A 15,529-nucleotide genomic window follows, 5' to 3' on the forward strand; every position below is an offset into this window, starting at 1 on the left:
TAGTCAGTTACAGTAAATACTGCTGTCAACTTTTGACATCGCGTAAATAAACTGATTACAGATGCCTCCAGCCGTCAGTTTTGCCTGACTGGTTATCAAAAAATACAGGGGAACCCATGCCGTTTTTTTTAAATGTATTATACCGCAGGCGCCAGCTGAATAATTCTGCTCTCACTGTTAATAGTGGCAGTAGGTGTCGGCTGATGGGAGCAGTAGTCCCACTTTTTACCTCCGATCACAACTGCAGGCCCAGGTTGTCATTTGATAGTATGGGAACTGTGGCTGTCTGACTGGTGTTAATGATTTTACCGCCGATCAGAAGCAGCGTTTGGTGCTCTGTCATGCACATGACAGGGTGGCAAACACTGGATGTTCAGGCTCCCCCATTCAAGTGAATGTGGTCTGGGTTTGGGTCTGGTACTTTTCTGGTACCCGAATCTGAACTTTTTTAACTGTTCAGCCGAACCCACCGTACCCGAACCTCCATGGGTCCGCCCATTTCTAGTAGATAACACTAGTCCTAGTCCACCAATGACTTTGCTAACATTGAATGACTCGTGCAAATATTTTGTAATTAGTGATGGGCAAGTAGCAATCGTTGCTCGGGTCTCCCAGAGCATGCTCAGGTGTTCTCCGAGCATTTTGGCGTGCTCGGAGGTTTAGTTTCCTCGTCTCAGCTGCATGATTTGCGACTTGTAGAAAGGATGAATACATGTGGGAATTCCCTAACAAACAGGCATTCCACACATGTATTCAAACTGTCTAGCAGTCACAAATCATGTAGCTGAGGCGACAAAAACTAAGTCTCCGAGCATGCCAAAATACTCGGAGGACACCCGAGTATGCTCGGGAAAACCCGAGCAACGAGTATACTTGTTCATCACTAGTTGTAATAGTTAGATACTTACAATAATATTTAACATGTAACGTATAATGAAATATGGAATGAAAAATAATTGCAGTGACATACCTTTATGTCTTGCCAAGTATCGTCCAAGCAATATAATTGAACATAATGTGACAAAGACAACTACGGCTACTATCCCTCCTATAAGAGCGTGGTCAGTGGCTGCAGGACCAGGATATGCATTGGGATCTGTAAAGCAAATATTATATCATTAATAACTGTATGATGCAAAAACATAAAACAGAAATAAAAACAGAAATAAATAAAAATTAAAGTAAAAAAAATCAATCTGTCCAGGAATGTTCTTATAAGGGATGCATAGGCTGCAGTTCATTATGCACATCAGTGCCATATTATGTAAGACTTGTGATAGTTAAAAGCTCCATTATAGGGGCCCAGAAGTTTAAGATATTTTCATTTATCTGGATTGGCCAGTAGGGTATTCAGGCTTGGGAAGCATTATCCATAGAGAAAATGTGAGCAAAAATGACAAATGTGATAAGGTCTCGAAAGTGGCTGACTAATCAGCGAAAAGCCACTGAAAACAATGTCTCGTATAAGTGCTGGGTAATAAACTGAAATGTCTTATAAAGCTGCACCAGTGTCTGAATTGGAAAATCTGTTCTGAGCTATTCTAGTGAAAAATAAAAGGAATTGAGAATTAGAGATCAGATATATCTGGCAGAAAAGTCTGAATAATACATAATTTATACAGCATTTTCTCTGTGGGAAATCCCTAACACATGCTCATCATTTCTATGCAATTCCTACAGTACTTTACTCTTTGAAACATACTTTTCACTTCCTATATATATATATATATATATATATATATATATATAATATATATATATATATATACACACTGTATGTTATCTATGAATATGTCTCTATCTATCTATTATCTATCACATCTATCTATCTATCTATCTATCATCTATCTCTACACCTAAACTGTGCATTATACAAACCCTAAATGTTAGGGTACCGTTACACTTAGCGATGCACCAGCGATCCCGACAACGATATGGATCGCTGGTGCATCGCTAAGTGGTCGCTAGTGAGCTGCCACACAGGCAGATCTCACCAGCCACATCGCAGGGGTTGGGGGTTACTACTTACCTGTCAGACGCGGCGATCCAGACGTCCTCCGCCCGCCTCCACGCGTCACTCGTCGGCGCCACAGGAAGCCCAGCAGGAAGCGCCTGACCAGAAATGATCCAGGACCTTCTCGAGCGACCAGCGATGAGCAGCGGGGGAGCCGGTCGGAGGTAAGTATCACATGTAGCGATATCGCTAGCAATATCGCTGCTACGTCACAAAATCGGTGATGTTACAGCAATATTGCTAGCGATATCACTATGTGTAACGGGGGCTTAACTTAACATTACATCAGATTGTCATCAGAACGAATGTTCACTATAATCTTAAAAGTAGCCAGAAAGAAGCAACTCAAACAATTGTGTCCAGAATATTAGACTCTGTCATTTTTTAAGGAAAATGATCCAATTTTATATCGATGAGAGGCTAAAGTATGTGAACCTTTGCTTTCAGTGTGTAGGATGAACCCAGCAATAACTTTTAAATATTTCCAATAACTGTTAATTAGTCGTACCCATCGGCTTGGAGAAATTTTAGCCCATTCTTTTCTTCAACACAACTTCAACTGTAATATGTTTGGGATTTTCTCCCATAAATTGCTCACTTCAGGTCTTTTCACAACATTTCTATGGGATTAAGGTCAAGACTTTGATATTGCTATTTCAAAACTTTAATTTCATTGATTATTTTGTAGAACTATTTGTGTGTTTTTAGTTGTTGTCTTATTGCCTAATACACATTCTCGCAAGATTCAGCTCGTAAACTGATGTCCTTACATTTTCCTACAGAATTTTTTGGTAATATCCATAATTAGAGATGAGCGAACTCAAACCTAAAAGTTTGAGATTAGTACCAGACAGTTAGTGTCCAATGCTAAACACTGAACCCAGACCTCCTGGAAGTCCGTTGTAATGTTTAAATTTCTGGAGGAAGAGAGAAAGAAAGATTCTCCTGATCAAAAGTTCAGGTTGCATTGTTTTCAATGGGGTTCGGGTTCTGGTTCAAATTTGGTTAAAGTTCTGATACCTGAACTTAATTTTGGAATACGGGTTCGCCAATTGTATCCATAATTTTTTGTTCCATCGAAGACAGCAAGCAGTTATGGTCCAGATGCAGTTAACAAGTTTAAACCATGGTACTATCACCACCGTTTTTCACAGATGGCATGTGGTTTTTATGCTGTTCTTTTTCTCCAAAGATAACGCTTCTCATTAAAACTAAAAAGTTCTATGTTTGTCTTATCTGTCCATAATTCATCGTTCAAATGGCCTTTTGGCGTGTTCATATGATCTCTAGCAAAATTTAGATGGATAGTAATGTTATTTTTGCAGTGACTGTTTCCTTGCAATCCTGCATGAACACAATTGTTGTTCAGTATCATCCTGAAAGTGGAAAGTTATTAACATTAACAGTAGCTAATGTTGGAGACATCTTTAGTTGTTTAATGGTTACCGTGGATTCCTTTTGACCTTGTAAGCTATTATTTTTTTTATTGTTAGAGTGATCTCTGATGGTCAACCACTTACAGTGAGGGCAGTAATGGAATTAAAATCTTTTTCCATTTTTACACAATTTGTAGAATTAAACGAGTCTAAATCTCTTTAGACATAGTTTTGCAATCTTTTTCATCCTGATGAGCATCAACAACACGTCTTCTGAAGTCCTCAGAAATCTTTTAAGTTTGTGCCATGCTATATTTCTAGGAAAGTGTTGCAAATATCATAGTTTGGCAGTTCTCTGTTCTTTAAATAAAACAGGAACCCCACTCACGCCTGATTGTCAGCCCATTGGTTGGGAACATCAGACTCTAATTTCACTGTTAACACCTTTGATGTGGGCTCTGGCAGTGAGCACATATCTTTCCCAGGACATGTCAGCTGTTTTGAACAGCTAACATGTGAACAGAATAGCTGCGAGTGTAATCGTGATCCACCCATGGCTATTAACCTGTTAAATGCCACTGTCAATTTCTGACAGCGGCATTTAACTAGCGCTTCCGGCCATCGGGCTGGAATTTGCCCACCGGTGACCCCCATCACGTGATCGCGGGTCACTGCATCATAGCTATGACAACCAGGGGTCTTCTGGAGATCTCTATGGTTGTCACTGCTGCCTTGCTGTGAGCGCCACCCGGTGGTCGGCGCTCATAATATATGAGTACTTCTACTACATACAGGCAATATGATCATCGCCTGTATGTAGTAGAGACGATCAGGTTAAGGCAGCTTCTGGTGTCCCATGGAGACTATTGAAGCATGCCAAAAGTAAAAAAAAAGTTTATAAAAATATTAAAAAAGTAAAAGTTCAAATCACCCCCCTTTCACCCCCCTTCAAAGTAAAACAATAAAAGGAATCAAACATACACATATTTGGTATCGCCGCATTCAGAATTGCCTGATCTATCAATAAGAAAAGGGATTAACCTGATCGCTAAGGCTAGGTTCACATTACATTAGGGGCATCCTTTTAACGGATACATTAAACGGATGAACTAACACATGTCATTTTTTTTCAACTTTTGTGCACCTAGCACTAACGTATGCACTAACACATGGTAGCATCTTGTTACCATGTGCTACCATGCATTAGCCATACAGGCCAAAGCACAGCGAGCGCGTCCGTTTGCTGTGCGCTAGACCTAACGCACCCTCGAACGCTGTAAACTGCGTTCGTGGTTGCATCACAAATTAATGCATCATCGCTAACGCATGCCGAATTTGGCATGCGTTAGGATGCATTACTATAATGGCAGCCAATGGGTGCGGTAACGCATCCGCTACAGAGCATTAGTGCCGCTATGTAACAGATGCGTTGCAGATAAATCAGAGAAATGGGGGTACCACAGTAATGTTAAAAGGGGATCCAGCCATGGCCTACACAAACAATGCAGCAATATAAAGAGAGAATAAGGAGTAGGCCACAAACAGGAGATCACCCATGGCAGGATATAGCTAAAAATAATCAAACTTTATTGGACATGTAAAGACAAGCACAAACAATTAAAAACATTTAAAATAGTCACACATGTGACATACAGACAAATAACACTAGGCTCATAATAGAGCCAACCACTTGTATCAGAACACTCCACCAATGTTAGTTTGAATAGAACTCCTAGGTACATATAAACAGCATACCATCAGTAAAATATGCCTAATAACCTTCCACAGAGTAAGCACATAGGGTGGCGACATGCGTCGGGTCCTTGTCCTGCCTGGCTCCACTCCACAATGGTCCCTTCCACAGACCATGTTAATCTGTACTAATTTCTACAGGTGGCTATTTTAGCCTATATTTTTAACCTTTATGTGCCCATAATTATTTGACCATATGGTACGCTTATAGTGCTTTTGTCCATTCTTTGTCCAGTTTTCTTGGACACTGTTATGTATATTCTGTAGACTGGCTACTTAAGCTTACAATCTTTGAAACCTATACATGTCATAGGGGCAAGACTGGTCTTGACAGCATGTTTATATTCTTTTATTTCCAACTGTATATGCCGTATGGGGTTTCCTGTTATGCAGCGATATTTAAGCTACTATTGTAAGCTACTTTACAAAGGGTTGTGTATTGTTTACCAAGGCACTATTAACTATGTGGGTATCTATTGCTTACTCTGTGGAAGGTTATTAGGCATATTGTACTGATGGTATGCTGTTTATATGTACCTAGGGGTTCTATTCAAACTAACATTTGTGGAGTGTTCTGATACAAGTGGTTGGCTCTATTATGAGCCTAGTGTTATTTGTCTGTATGTCACATGTGTGACTATTTTTAATGTTTTTAATGTTTTGTGCTTGTCTTTATACAGTATGTCCAATAAAGTTTGATTATTTTTAGCTGTATCTTGCCATGGGTGATCTCCTGTTTGTCGCCTACTGCTTTTTCTCTCTTTATATTGTAACAGATGCGTTGAACGCAGGGCCATTAATGCAATGTGAACCACCTCTAAACGGCATAGCATGAAAAACAGTCAAAATGCCAGAACTACGTTTTTTGGTCGCTGCGACATTGCATTACAATGCTATAACAGGCTATCAAAAGATCATATCTGCACCAAAATAAACCCTCACCCAACCCAAGATCAAGAAAAATGGAGATGCTATGGGTATCGGAAAATGGTGCAATTTTTTAAACAAAGTTTGGAATTTTTTTTCACAACTTAGATAAAAAAAGAACCTAGACATGTTTGGTGTCTATGAACTCATAATGACCTGGAGAATCATAATGGCAGGTCAGTTTTAGCATTTAGTGAACTTAGAAAAAAAGCCAACCAAAAAACAAGTGTGAGATTGCCCTTTTTTGCAATTTCATCGCATTTGGAATTTTTTTCCAGTTTTCTAGTACACGTCATGGTAAAATCATTGGCGTCTTTCAAAAGTACAACTTGGCCCACAAAAAGTAAGCCCTCACTTGACCATATTGATGGAAAAAAAGTTATGGCTCTGGGAGGAAGGGGAGAGAAAAATGAAAATGCAAAACAAAAAAAAAATGCTCTGGGAGTTAAGGGGTTAAATGTGTAGATGTCTTTATAGGGTTCCCCTTACTGTATTAGAAAACAGCTCTTTTTCAACTTATTTATACAGAGGTGTCCTATATCTTTCCTCTTGGCTTGACATATCCCAAAATGAATGTTGTCAACTTAAAAAAACCCCTACATTATGTTGTACTCTGCCAGGATATGTCTATGCTATATGGGTTGAAGTATAGCAATCTAGTAGTTGTGATGCAAATTGCAGTCTGGTAAGGACTTTTCTAGTATTTCATGATAACATATTTTAGATTCATAAGGAGAATAGTAAGCAGTCACCACCAAAATTTACTGAATTCATTTTTTAAGCTGATGTGTACACATCTGCAAGAAATAAAAGATTAACGGGGTTTTACAGTTTCAGAAAACCCATATCCCTCAGCTTCAGTTATATTCATATCCTGCGCATTTTTCACCATTTTCTCACCCGCTGAGAGCAGCTGAGGTCACTCATTGGTTGCAGCGTTACTGATATGATATCAGCATAGCAGCCCATTAAATACACTGGGTGCAGCATCAGGAACTCAGCCGTGGACCTGATGAGGGGAAGCAAGGGAAACTTTTTTTTTTACAAACTGCAGAGGTTCTTCCGAAACCAGAAGATTTGCATTTTACAAAGAACCATTTCATAGATCATAAGACACAATTCAGTGTACCTACACACTCATTATTAGTTTTTTTCCTATTAATTCCTGCTAAATAAAAGCTAGAAAAAAAAACATACGTAGCATTTGCAAGGAGGGATGAATCTGTGAGCTTTTCCGAAGCATTGTTCTCAACCCTTATGCTAATCGTATACTCTTGCTCTCCCCACAGATATAACATTGACCATATTTTAGTCAATGGGAGTTTCAGATTTGACTTTTTGACAAAAATCTAATCCACTGTGCGCCAAGCCTTACCTGCTGAATTTACTTCTGTTTTAGTCAATTTATCATAAAGAAGAAATTTAGCAGAATAGTCCAGATAGGTTGATTACTCAGAGAATATATGGTTTTCCTTGACATTTGTGATTTATTGTACACTCTGTTCTAATCTGAACCACGAGGACCTTACTGTACTGCATTCTCTTGCACTGAGCGCATACTGTATCAGAATTAGATCTGCTCTGCTTTGCAGACCACCAAATTCTATTAGTATCTATTGATCTGTAAGATACATCAAGGCATATAAATAATATTCCGCTCTGTCTGTTATCATTCCAGGGGACATGTTCATACTTATCAGCACTGAAAGAATTTTTACATTATTCCCATGTAGCATATTGTTTCCAGATTTAAAAAAAAAAAGAATAAGGAAACATGGAAAAGTTTAAAAAGTGCTGAGAAGAAAATGTATTATATTGATCAACTACAAGGATCCTTGTAATGCAAAGACTTTGCCTTACTCACATCCATTTTGTGAGAAATTCAGTCTAATAAATGTGCTGGGAAAAAATAGAAAACTTTTATGTTTGAGCGTACTTAGCCTTAGACAAATTACAGGATGTGTGCTGTGTTTCTAGCAATCTTTTCATGCTGACAGTTCCTTGAATTATCTGTACTACTGGAATAAAGTAAGTGACAAACTTTTTTGCATATGGTTCAAACATTGAGAAAGTTCTTACGTTGACTAAAGAAAGGGATAAAAACAAAAAAAGCTAAAAAAAACTATAGGACCATGATAGTGTAACACTAGTAGAAGTAGTTTCCCAACATTGGGTCGCTATTAATATTAGGACTCTAATGAACAAAAGAAATATTGACTGGAGGGTGACAAGTAGAGATTAGCAAACTCAAGCTCATAAGTTCGGGGTTCGTACCAGAAAGTTAGTGTCCATTGCTAAACACTGGTCACGGACTTCTCCCAGAAGTCCGCTACAAAGTTCTGCATTCTGGGGGAAGTCCGGAGAGAAAGAGAGTTTGGGTCCCCATTGTTTTCAATGTGGTTTGGGTTCTGGTTCAAGTTTGGGTGCAGTTCTGGTACCCGCACAAGCTTTGGAATAAAGTTAGGGTTGGGTACCAGAAACTAAACTTCCACTGATCCGCTCAACCCTAGTGACAAGCTGTTGTGCAGATATGGTTGTGTCAATCTATATTTAGAAATGTCTTGCCCAAGTTGATCCATTGGAACTCCTACTTGAAGACAGTATAGGACACAGAAGGAGGTAGAGAATTTGGAGACATACAATTTTCCATGTTTCACTTGAATATTCCTATAAAAAAAAATCTGTTTAGCCCCTTACTGACATATGACATATTGGTACGTCATATACGGCTCCTTGACTTATATGCTGGCTCCAAAGCCAAGCCTGCGTCTTGCCCAGCAGATGACAGCTGTGGAGTGGAGTGGACCGGTAACAGCTGTGGACTGAGTGGAGCTTTTCTTGCAGCTATTAACCTGTTAGATGCCACTGACATTCCAGGCATCCATGGGGTGTCGATGGGCTACCATACCTAGGGTTTGCTGATGACCCATGTATTTGTCATGAAAATTCTCCTGTGAAAGCCAGCCTGTTGGCGTTCCTAGGAGAGTGTGATTTTTGCTATACGCAGCATAAGCGATCAGACAATCTCAGCTTCAAGTCGCCAAAAAAGGACAATTAAATGCAGTAAAAAGTTAAAAAAATAAAAAATAAAACATATTTAGTATTGCTGTGTTTGTACCAGTCCAATAAATTAAAATACCTAATTAATAGTGTTGAGCATTCCGATACCGCAAGTATCGGGTATCGGCCGATATTCGCTGTATCGGAATTCCGATACTTAGTTCCGATACTTTTTTCATATCGAATACCGGAATCGGAAGTTCCCATAATGCTAGGAGCCCGCTCGATTTGATTCAGCCAATGGGGATCCTCAGAAGTGTGGGCACATCCTGTTAGGCATGTAGGCATGTTAACTACTGGCATGGCTGTGATTGGCTGCTGAAATGATGTCATGATGCACTATAAAAACCGCAGCAGCCGCCATTTCGGGTTCACTCTGCTGTGAATTCAGTTAGGGACAGGCTGCTGTTGAAGACTGTGAGGGACAGTTAGAAATAGCGATCATCAAACATATCTATTGCTCTACCCAGGCTACATAATCCTCCACTGTAGCATTTTTGTAGCCCAGCAGCGCTGTTTTAATAGCTGTCTGCAAGGGCTGTGTGATTGCAGACCCACGCTGTGTAGTGTGTCCTGCAGGCACGTCTGCTTGTAGGCCGCCCAGCGTGTGTCTCTGCCTCATACACATTTTTCTTTAATTGCTGCTTTTTTTTTTCTCCTGTATAGTGTGCTTCCTTACGTATCCATATACGTTGGTTGCAAACACTAAAGGAGTGGACAGCGGAGCATTTCAGCAGCCTTTCAGTGCTATAGCCCATTTCTCTGCACTGTTTTTGGCTGTTTGATAGGTCTCTCTGTGTGTGAGTGCAGCTCACGTTGCAGTGTGTTCTACAGCCACCGCTGGTTGTAGTCCGCTCAGCGTGCATCACTGCCTCATACATAGTCCTTTTTTTGCAGCTAATTTGTCCAGATTTTTGCTCCTATATTAGTGTGCTTCCATCCGCATCCATTGTCATTGGTTGGTTGCAAACACTATATAGGATTAGATAGAGGAGCCTTTTTGCTGGCTTGTGCCCTTCAGGGCCAGCCAGACTAGTATCACCCTATTTTTTGGAGCCTCATCAATTGCATTGTAGGTTAGCTTCCTGCATTGTAATCGCTCCAAAAAGTTTGTGATACTATAGCTTTCAAACTTTGGTCACATCCTTTTCTTTTTCCCCCCCAAAAAAATGGAAATAAAGTTCACCAAACACTCCATTTTAGAGTTGTGTAGGCCACATTAGATCATATTAAAGTGTAGTACACACACTCTAAGCCAAATTAGTGTTTCTTATACTGGTTAGCAGGTGTTCAGGAATAAGAACACTAAGCCACCCCTTTGTTACTTTTCTGCCTATCTTTATCAGTCTACCAAGATGAAGAAGGCAGGGAGTAAGGCACGTGGTCGTGGCCATGGAGTTTCAGCAGGGAGAGGACGGGGGGGATTCAGCAGGGAGAGGACGTGGGGATTCGGTGTCTGCTGCGGCCACCAGTGACCCGGCATCCCCCACTTTTACCAGGCAACAGTCCTTCATGCGCAGCTTTGTAGGACCTCGCCGTACCCCACTTCTGCGTGACGAACAAATTGAAGCCGTTGTCGGATGGATGGCAGCTAACGCATCCACTTCAATGACTTCCGCATCCTCCCAGGGCCAGAGCACTGAAGAGCAACCATCTGTCTCTTCACCACCTGCCAAATTGCCCAGGCAGTCTGAGAGCCCTGGACACGAGCCATCTCAATCTTTACTTCTGCTCTCAGAATCTGTTGGCTTGGAAAGAGGTGGCCAGCCAAGCAGCATTCTAGAGCGTGAAGAAGAGGGAGTGTGCAGTGATGCGCAACTGCTTTGTCCCTCTGAATCTGAAGAGGCGGGTGGCCCAGTGCCTATTGTGAGCACACCTCAGTGCTCATCTGATGATGATGAGACTCAGTTGCCAATTTCTGGTGCGTACGGTGCTGGCGAGACAACCCAGGACCAGCCGGTGCTTGAAGAGGGGAGTGGAGATGATGAGGTCCTTGACCCATCATGGCATCAGCCACAAGAAGGTGGTGGGAGCAACTCTGAGGAAGAGATTCCCCGAATGGCCAAAAGAGGAGGGAGAGGGCGGGGGCAGACTTGGTTGCCTGTAGCCTCCACTTTGGCACCCGTGAGGAGCAATCCTCTTCCAAAACACAAAACGGGCGCTCCCAGGACTTGCAGTGCATGGTCTTTTTATGACACAGTTGCAGATGACATTTGCTTTGTCAAATGCAAGCTGTGTCACCAGAAAGTTAAACGAGGGAAAAATGTGAGCAACCTCAATACCACAAATATGTGGAAACGTGCGTACCAAGCACAAGGTGGAGTTACACAGACACACTGAAGATGTAGGCCAACCTTCAGCAGCACCTACCACCTCTTCAGCTCGTGTTGGGGCATCTTCCTCCAGCTCACACACAGCTGGTTCGGCTTCCTCACTGGAACGCCATGGAAGAACCACTGCCACTGTTGTCCAGAGACCCAGTGAAATTCCACCCACTGAACCACGTTCTCAGTCATCAGCACACTCCCAGGCCACTCACCAGCAATCGGTAGCACAGGCATGGGAGAAAAAGCGGCCATACTCGGCAAACCATCCCCGAGGACTGGCTCTGAATGGCGGCATTGCCAAACTACTGGCCCTTGAGATGCTGCCATTCAGGCTGGTGGAGACTGACATCTTCCGGAACGTTATGTCATTGGCAGTTCCACAATACAATGTGCCCAGCCGCTTTTATTTCAGCAGGCAAGCCGTCCCTGCCCTGCAAAAGCATGTGGAGGGAAAAATTAAAAATGCGCTACTAAACGCCGTCAGTAGCAAGGTCCACCTGACCACCGATGCGTGGACCAGTAGCCATGGACAGGGACGATACCTTTCCCTCACTGCCCATTGGGTCAATGTTGTGGAGCCGGGTACAGATCTAGAGAGTGGCTCTGTACGTATTCTGCCAACTCCAAGGATTGCAGGAATGCAGTCTGTACATATTGAATCCTCCTCCTACTCTAGTTCCTCGGAATCAGCACTGCATGAGCCTGTTAGGCCAGATATGAGCACAGGTGTGGCCAAACGTCAACAGGCCGTCCTTAAATTAATTTCTTTGGGGAATCGGAGCCACACAGCACAGGAGCTCTGGAATGCCATCAAGCAGGAGAGCGATGTGTGGTTTGTGCCAGCGAATCTCCAGCCAGGTTTGGTAGTGAGTGACAATGGCCGAAATCTAGTGGCAGCTCTGGGCCTAGGCAACCTCACTCACATACCATGTCTGGCACACGTGCTCAGTTTGGTCGTGCAGAGCTTTCTGAGGGACTATCCGGATCTTGATGCACTGCTGCACAACGTTCGCCTAGAGTGTGCTCACTTGCGGCGTTCCAGCATGGCAAGATCGCGCATTGCATCTCTGCAACGCCGATTCCGCCTGCCAGAACATCGCATCATATGTGACCTCCCCACCAGGTGGAATTCAACGTTACATATGTTGGAGCGGTTGTGTGAGCAGCAGGCAGCAGTATTGGAGTACCATCTGCATCAGGCGCAAACAAGTCGCAATGTGCGCCGGACACACTTCACCACCACTGAGTGGGCCACTATGAGGGACATCTGCCAAGTTTTGCGTGCCTTCAATGACTCCACGCGGATGGCCAGTGCAGATGATGCACTAGTCAGCATGACTGTCCCCCTTATCTGTCTGCTTCAAAAAACCTTACAAGCACTAAGTGAGGAGGTTTTTGAAGAGGTCGAGGATGAGGAGTCAGAAATGCCATCTGCTTCAGGCAAGTCTGTGCAACGTGCTTCCACACAAAGGCCCAGGCAGGGGACACTTTGTGAGAGGATGTCGAGGAGTCAATGGAGGAGGAGGAACACATCTCTCCAGAGGAGGGAAGTACACAAGGCTCTAGTAGTCAGTGTGTACAGCGAGGGTGGGGTGATGCTGAGCAGGCTGAGATGCTGCCTCAAGCTGGGGACAGCGTTTCCGGTCCAGTTGGCAGTCTGTAGCACATGGTTGATTTCATGCTGCAGTGCTTGTTAAATGACCGCCGCATCGCCAACATTCTCCACACGGCTGATTATTGGGTGTACACCATTTTAGATCCTCGCTACCGGGACAACTTACAAAGCCTCATAACACAGTTGAACCGGGAGCGTAAAATGCGGGAGTACCAAGAAACACTTGTGCAGGCCATCATATTCTCCATTCCCCCCGCAAGTGTTGCTGGTAGTGCTTTTCAAAGCAGCCATGTGGGTAGAGGCAGTGGAGGAAGCTCTGCACAAAGAGGTAGCAGAGGCAGTGCCGCAGGACAAGGCAAGGCCAGTATGGCCCAAATGTGGAAAAGTTTTGTGGGACCGCCACAAACGGCTACACCATCACAGACGGCTCCAGTCAGCAGGAGGCAACGTTTCCGTCAGATGGTGACAGACTACTTGTCTTGCCCTGTTAGTGTACTCCCAGACGGCTCTTCCCAGTTCAAGTATTGGGTCTCTAAGCTGGATACATGGCCAGAGCTTAGCCAGTATGCATTGGAGGTGCTGGCTTGCCCTGCTGCCAGTGTATTATCGGAACGTGTCTTTAGTGCTGCAGGTGGTGTGGTAACAGACCGTCGCACGCGACTATCCGCCGATAATGTTGACCGGCTTACTTTTCTGAAAATGAACAAGGCCTGGATCTCACCTGAATTTGCCAGTCCTCTTCCAGAATAAATAATTGGCTGGCAACAGGATCCAGGTCTCCTGTTGTGTTCATGTTTCTATGACCTGAACTTTATTTCCTGGGCTACAGCAGCGCCCGTTGTTGCTCAGAAGTGCTGTCCACACAGACAAAACACTCGCTCATGTGTAAGTGGGGTTCGGTAACGTCAGCTGATCCCCTGCTGTGTGTTCGGCAAACTCTCCTGCTGCCTACAACTTCTGACTACCTCTGATTTAATATGTTCTCTGATTTGCCCTATGTCTCCACTCTGTTTTGAGTATTTCCTCTGGCCTACAACACCGCCTGTTTCTGCTCTCAAGTGCCGTCTGCACAATCAACACTTGTTCCTGTGTTACCTGGGTCCTGTAACATCTGCTCATCTCCAGAGGTGAGTCCGGCAATGTCTCCTGCTTTGTCTACATTCCCACTACTTGTAGTGGAAAAGTGGACAGAGCAGGAGACATTGCCTGACTCACCTCAAGGGAGAAGCTGCTGTTACAGAACCCCAGTAACACAGGAACAAGTGTGGGTTGTGCAGACGGCATTTCAGAGCAGCAATTGGCGTGGTTGGAAGCCAGAGGAAATACTCGAAACAGAGTGAAGACAGAGGCCTAATTGAAGTACGTTGACAGTTAGTAGTTGTCTAGAAACAATCGAAAACTGCCACCAAGTAGGCCTCAGCCTACTACCTGATTTTCCATGGGCTCCGACACCACCAGTTGGTGCTCAGAAGTGCTGTACACACAGACAAAACACTCGCTCATGTGTAAGTGGGGTTTGGTAACATCAGCTGATCCCCTGCTGTGTGTATGGCAAAGTGTCCTGCTCCCTCCACAGTCAAACAACCTCAGATTTACACCTGGCTCCAAGTAGGCCTCGGCCTACTACCTGATTTTCCCTGGGCTCCGACACCGCCAGTTGGTGCTCAGAAGTGCTTTACTCACAGACAAAACACTCGCTCATGTGTAAGTGGGATTTGGAAACGTCAGCTGATCCCCTGCTGTGTGTACGGCAAACTCTCCTGCTGCCTACAACTTCAGACTACCTCTGATTTAATATGTTCTCTGATTTGCCCTCTGTCTCCACTCTGTTTTGAGTATTTCCTCCGGCCTACAACACCGCCTGTTTCTGCTCTCAAGTGCCGTCTGCACAATCAACACTTGTTCCTGTGTTACCTGGGTCGTGTAATATCTGCTCATCTCCAGAGGTGAGTCCGGCAATGTCTCCTGCTTTGTCTACATTCCCACTACTTGTAGTGGAAAAGTGGACAGAGCAGGAGACATTGCCTGACTCACCTCTAGGGAGAAGCTGCTGTTACAGAACCACAGTAACACAGGAACAAGTGTGGGTTGTGCAGACGGCATTTCAGAGCAGCAACTGGCGTGGTTGGAAGCCAGAGGAAATACTCGAAACAGAGTGAAGACAGAGGCCTAATTGGAGTACGTTGACAGTTAGTAGTTGTCTAGAAACAATCGAAAACTGCCACCAAGTAGGCCTCAGCCTACTACCTGATTTTCCTGGGCCCCGACACCACCAGTTGGTGCTCAGAAGTGCTGTCAGCACAGACAAAACACTCGCTCATGTGTAAGTGGGGTTTGGTAACGTCAGCTGATCCCCTGCTGTGTGTACGGCAAACTGTCCTGCTGCCTCCAAATTCAAACAATGTCTTATCTTAAACTGCCTCAAAGTAGGCCTCAGTCTACAAAATGACTATCCCTG

The 15,529-nt window shown here is 43.6% G+C and overlaps 1 protein-coding gene across 5 annotated transcripts in view; it reads right to left on the reverse strand.

The window, feature by feature from the left end:
* The window catches only part of CADM2 (cell adhesion molecule 2), a 1,004,393-nt gene that overhangs the window by 10,275 nt on the left and 978,589 nt on the right, over window positions 1–15,529 (reverse strand). For all 5 annotated transcript variants that reach the window (XM_073584447.1, XM_073584446.1, XM_073584445.1 and 2 more), the window contains one exon: window positions 971–1,096. In XM_073584447.1, coding sequence (XP_073440548.1) covers window positions 971–1,096 — 126 coding nt within the window. The remainder of the gene's footprint in view (window positions 1–970; window positions 1,097–15,529) is intronic.

Source organism: Dendrobates tinctorius, unplaced genomic scaffold (assembly GCF_039654945.1).
Source record: "Dendrobates tinctorius isolate UK_male_01 unplaced genomic scaffold, ASM3965494v1 ptg000084l, whole genome shotgun sequence".
Lineage (NCBI taxonomy): Eukaryota > Metazoa > Chordata > Amphibia > Anura > Dendrobatidae > Dendrobates > Dendrobates tinctorius.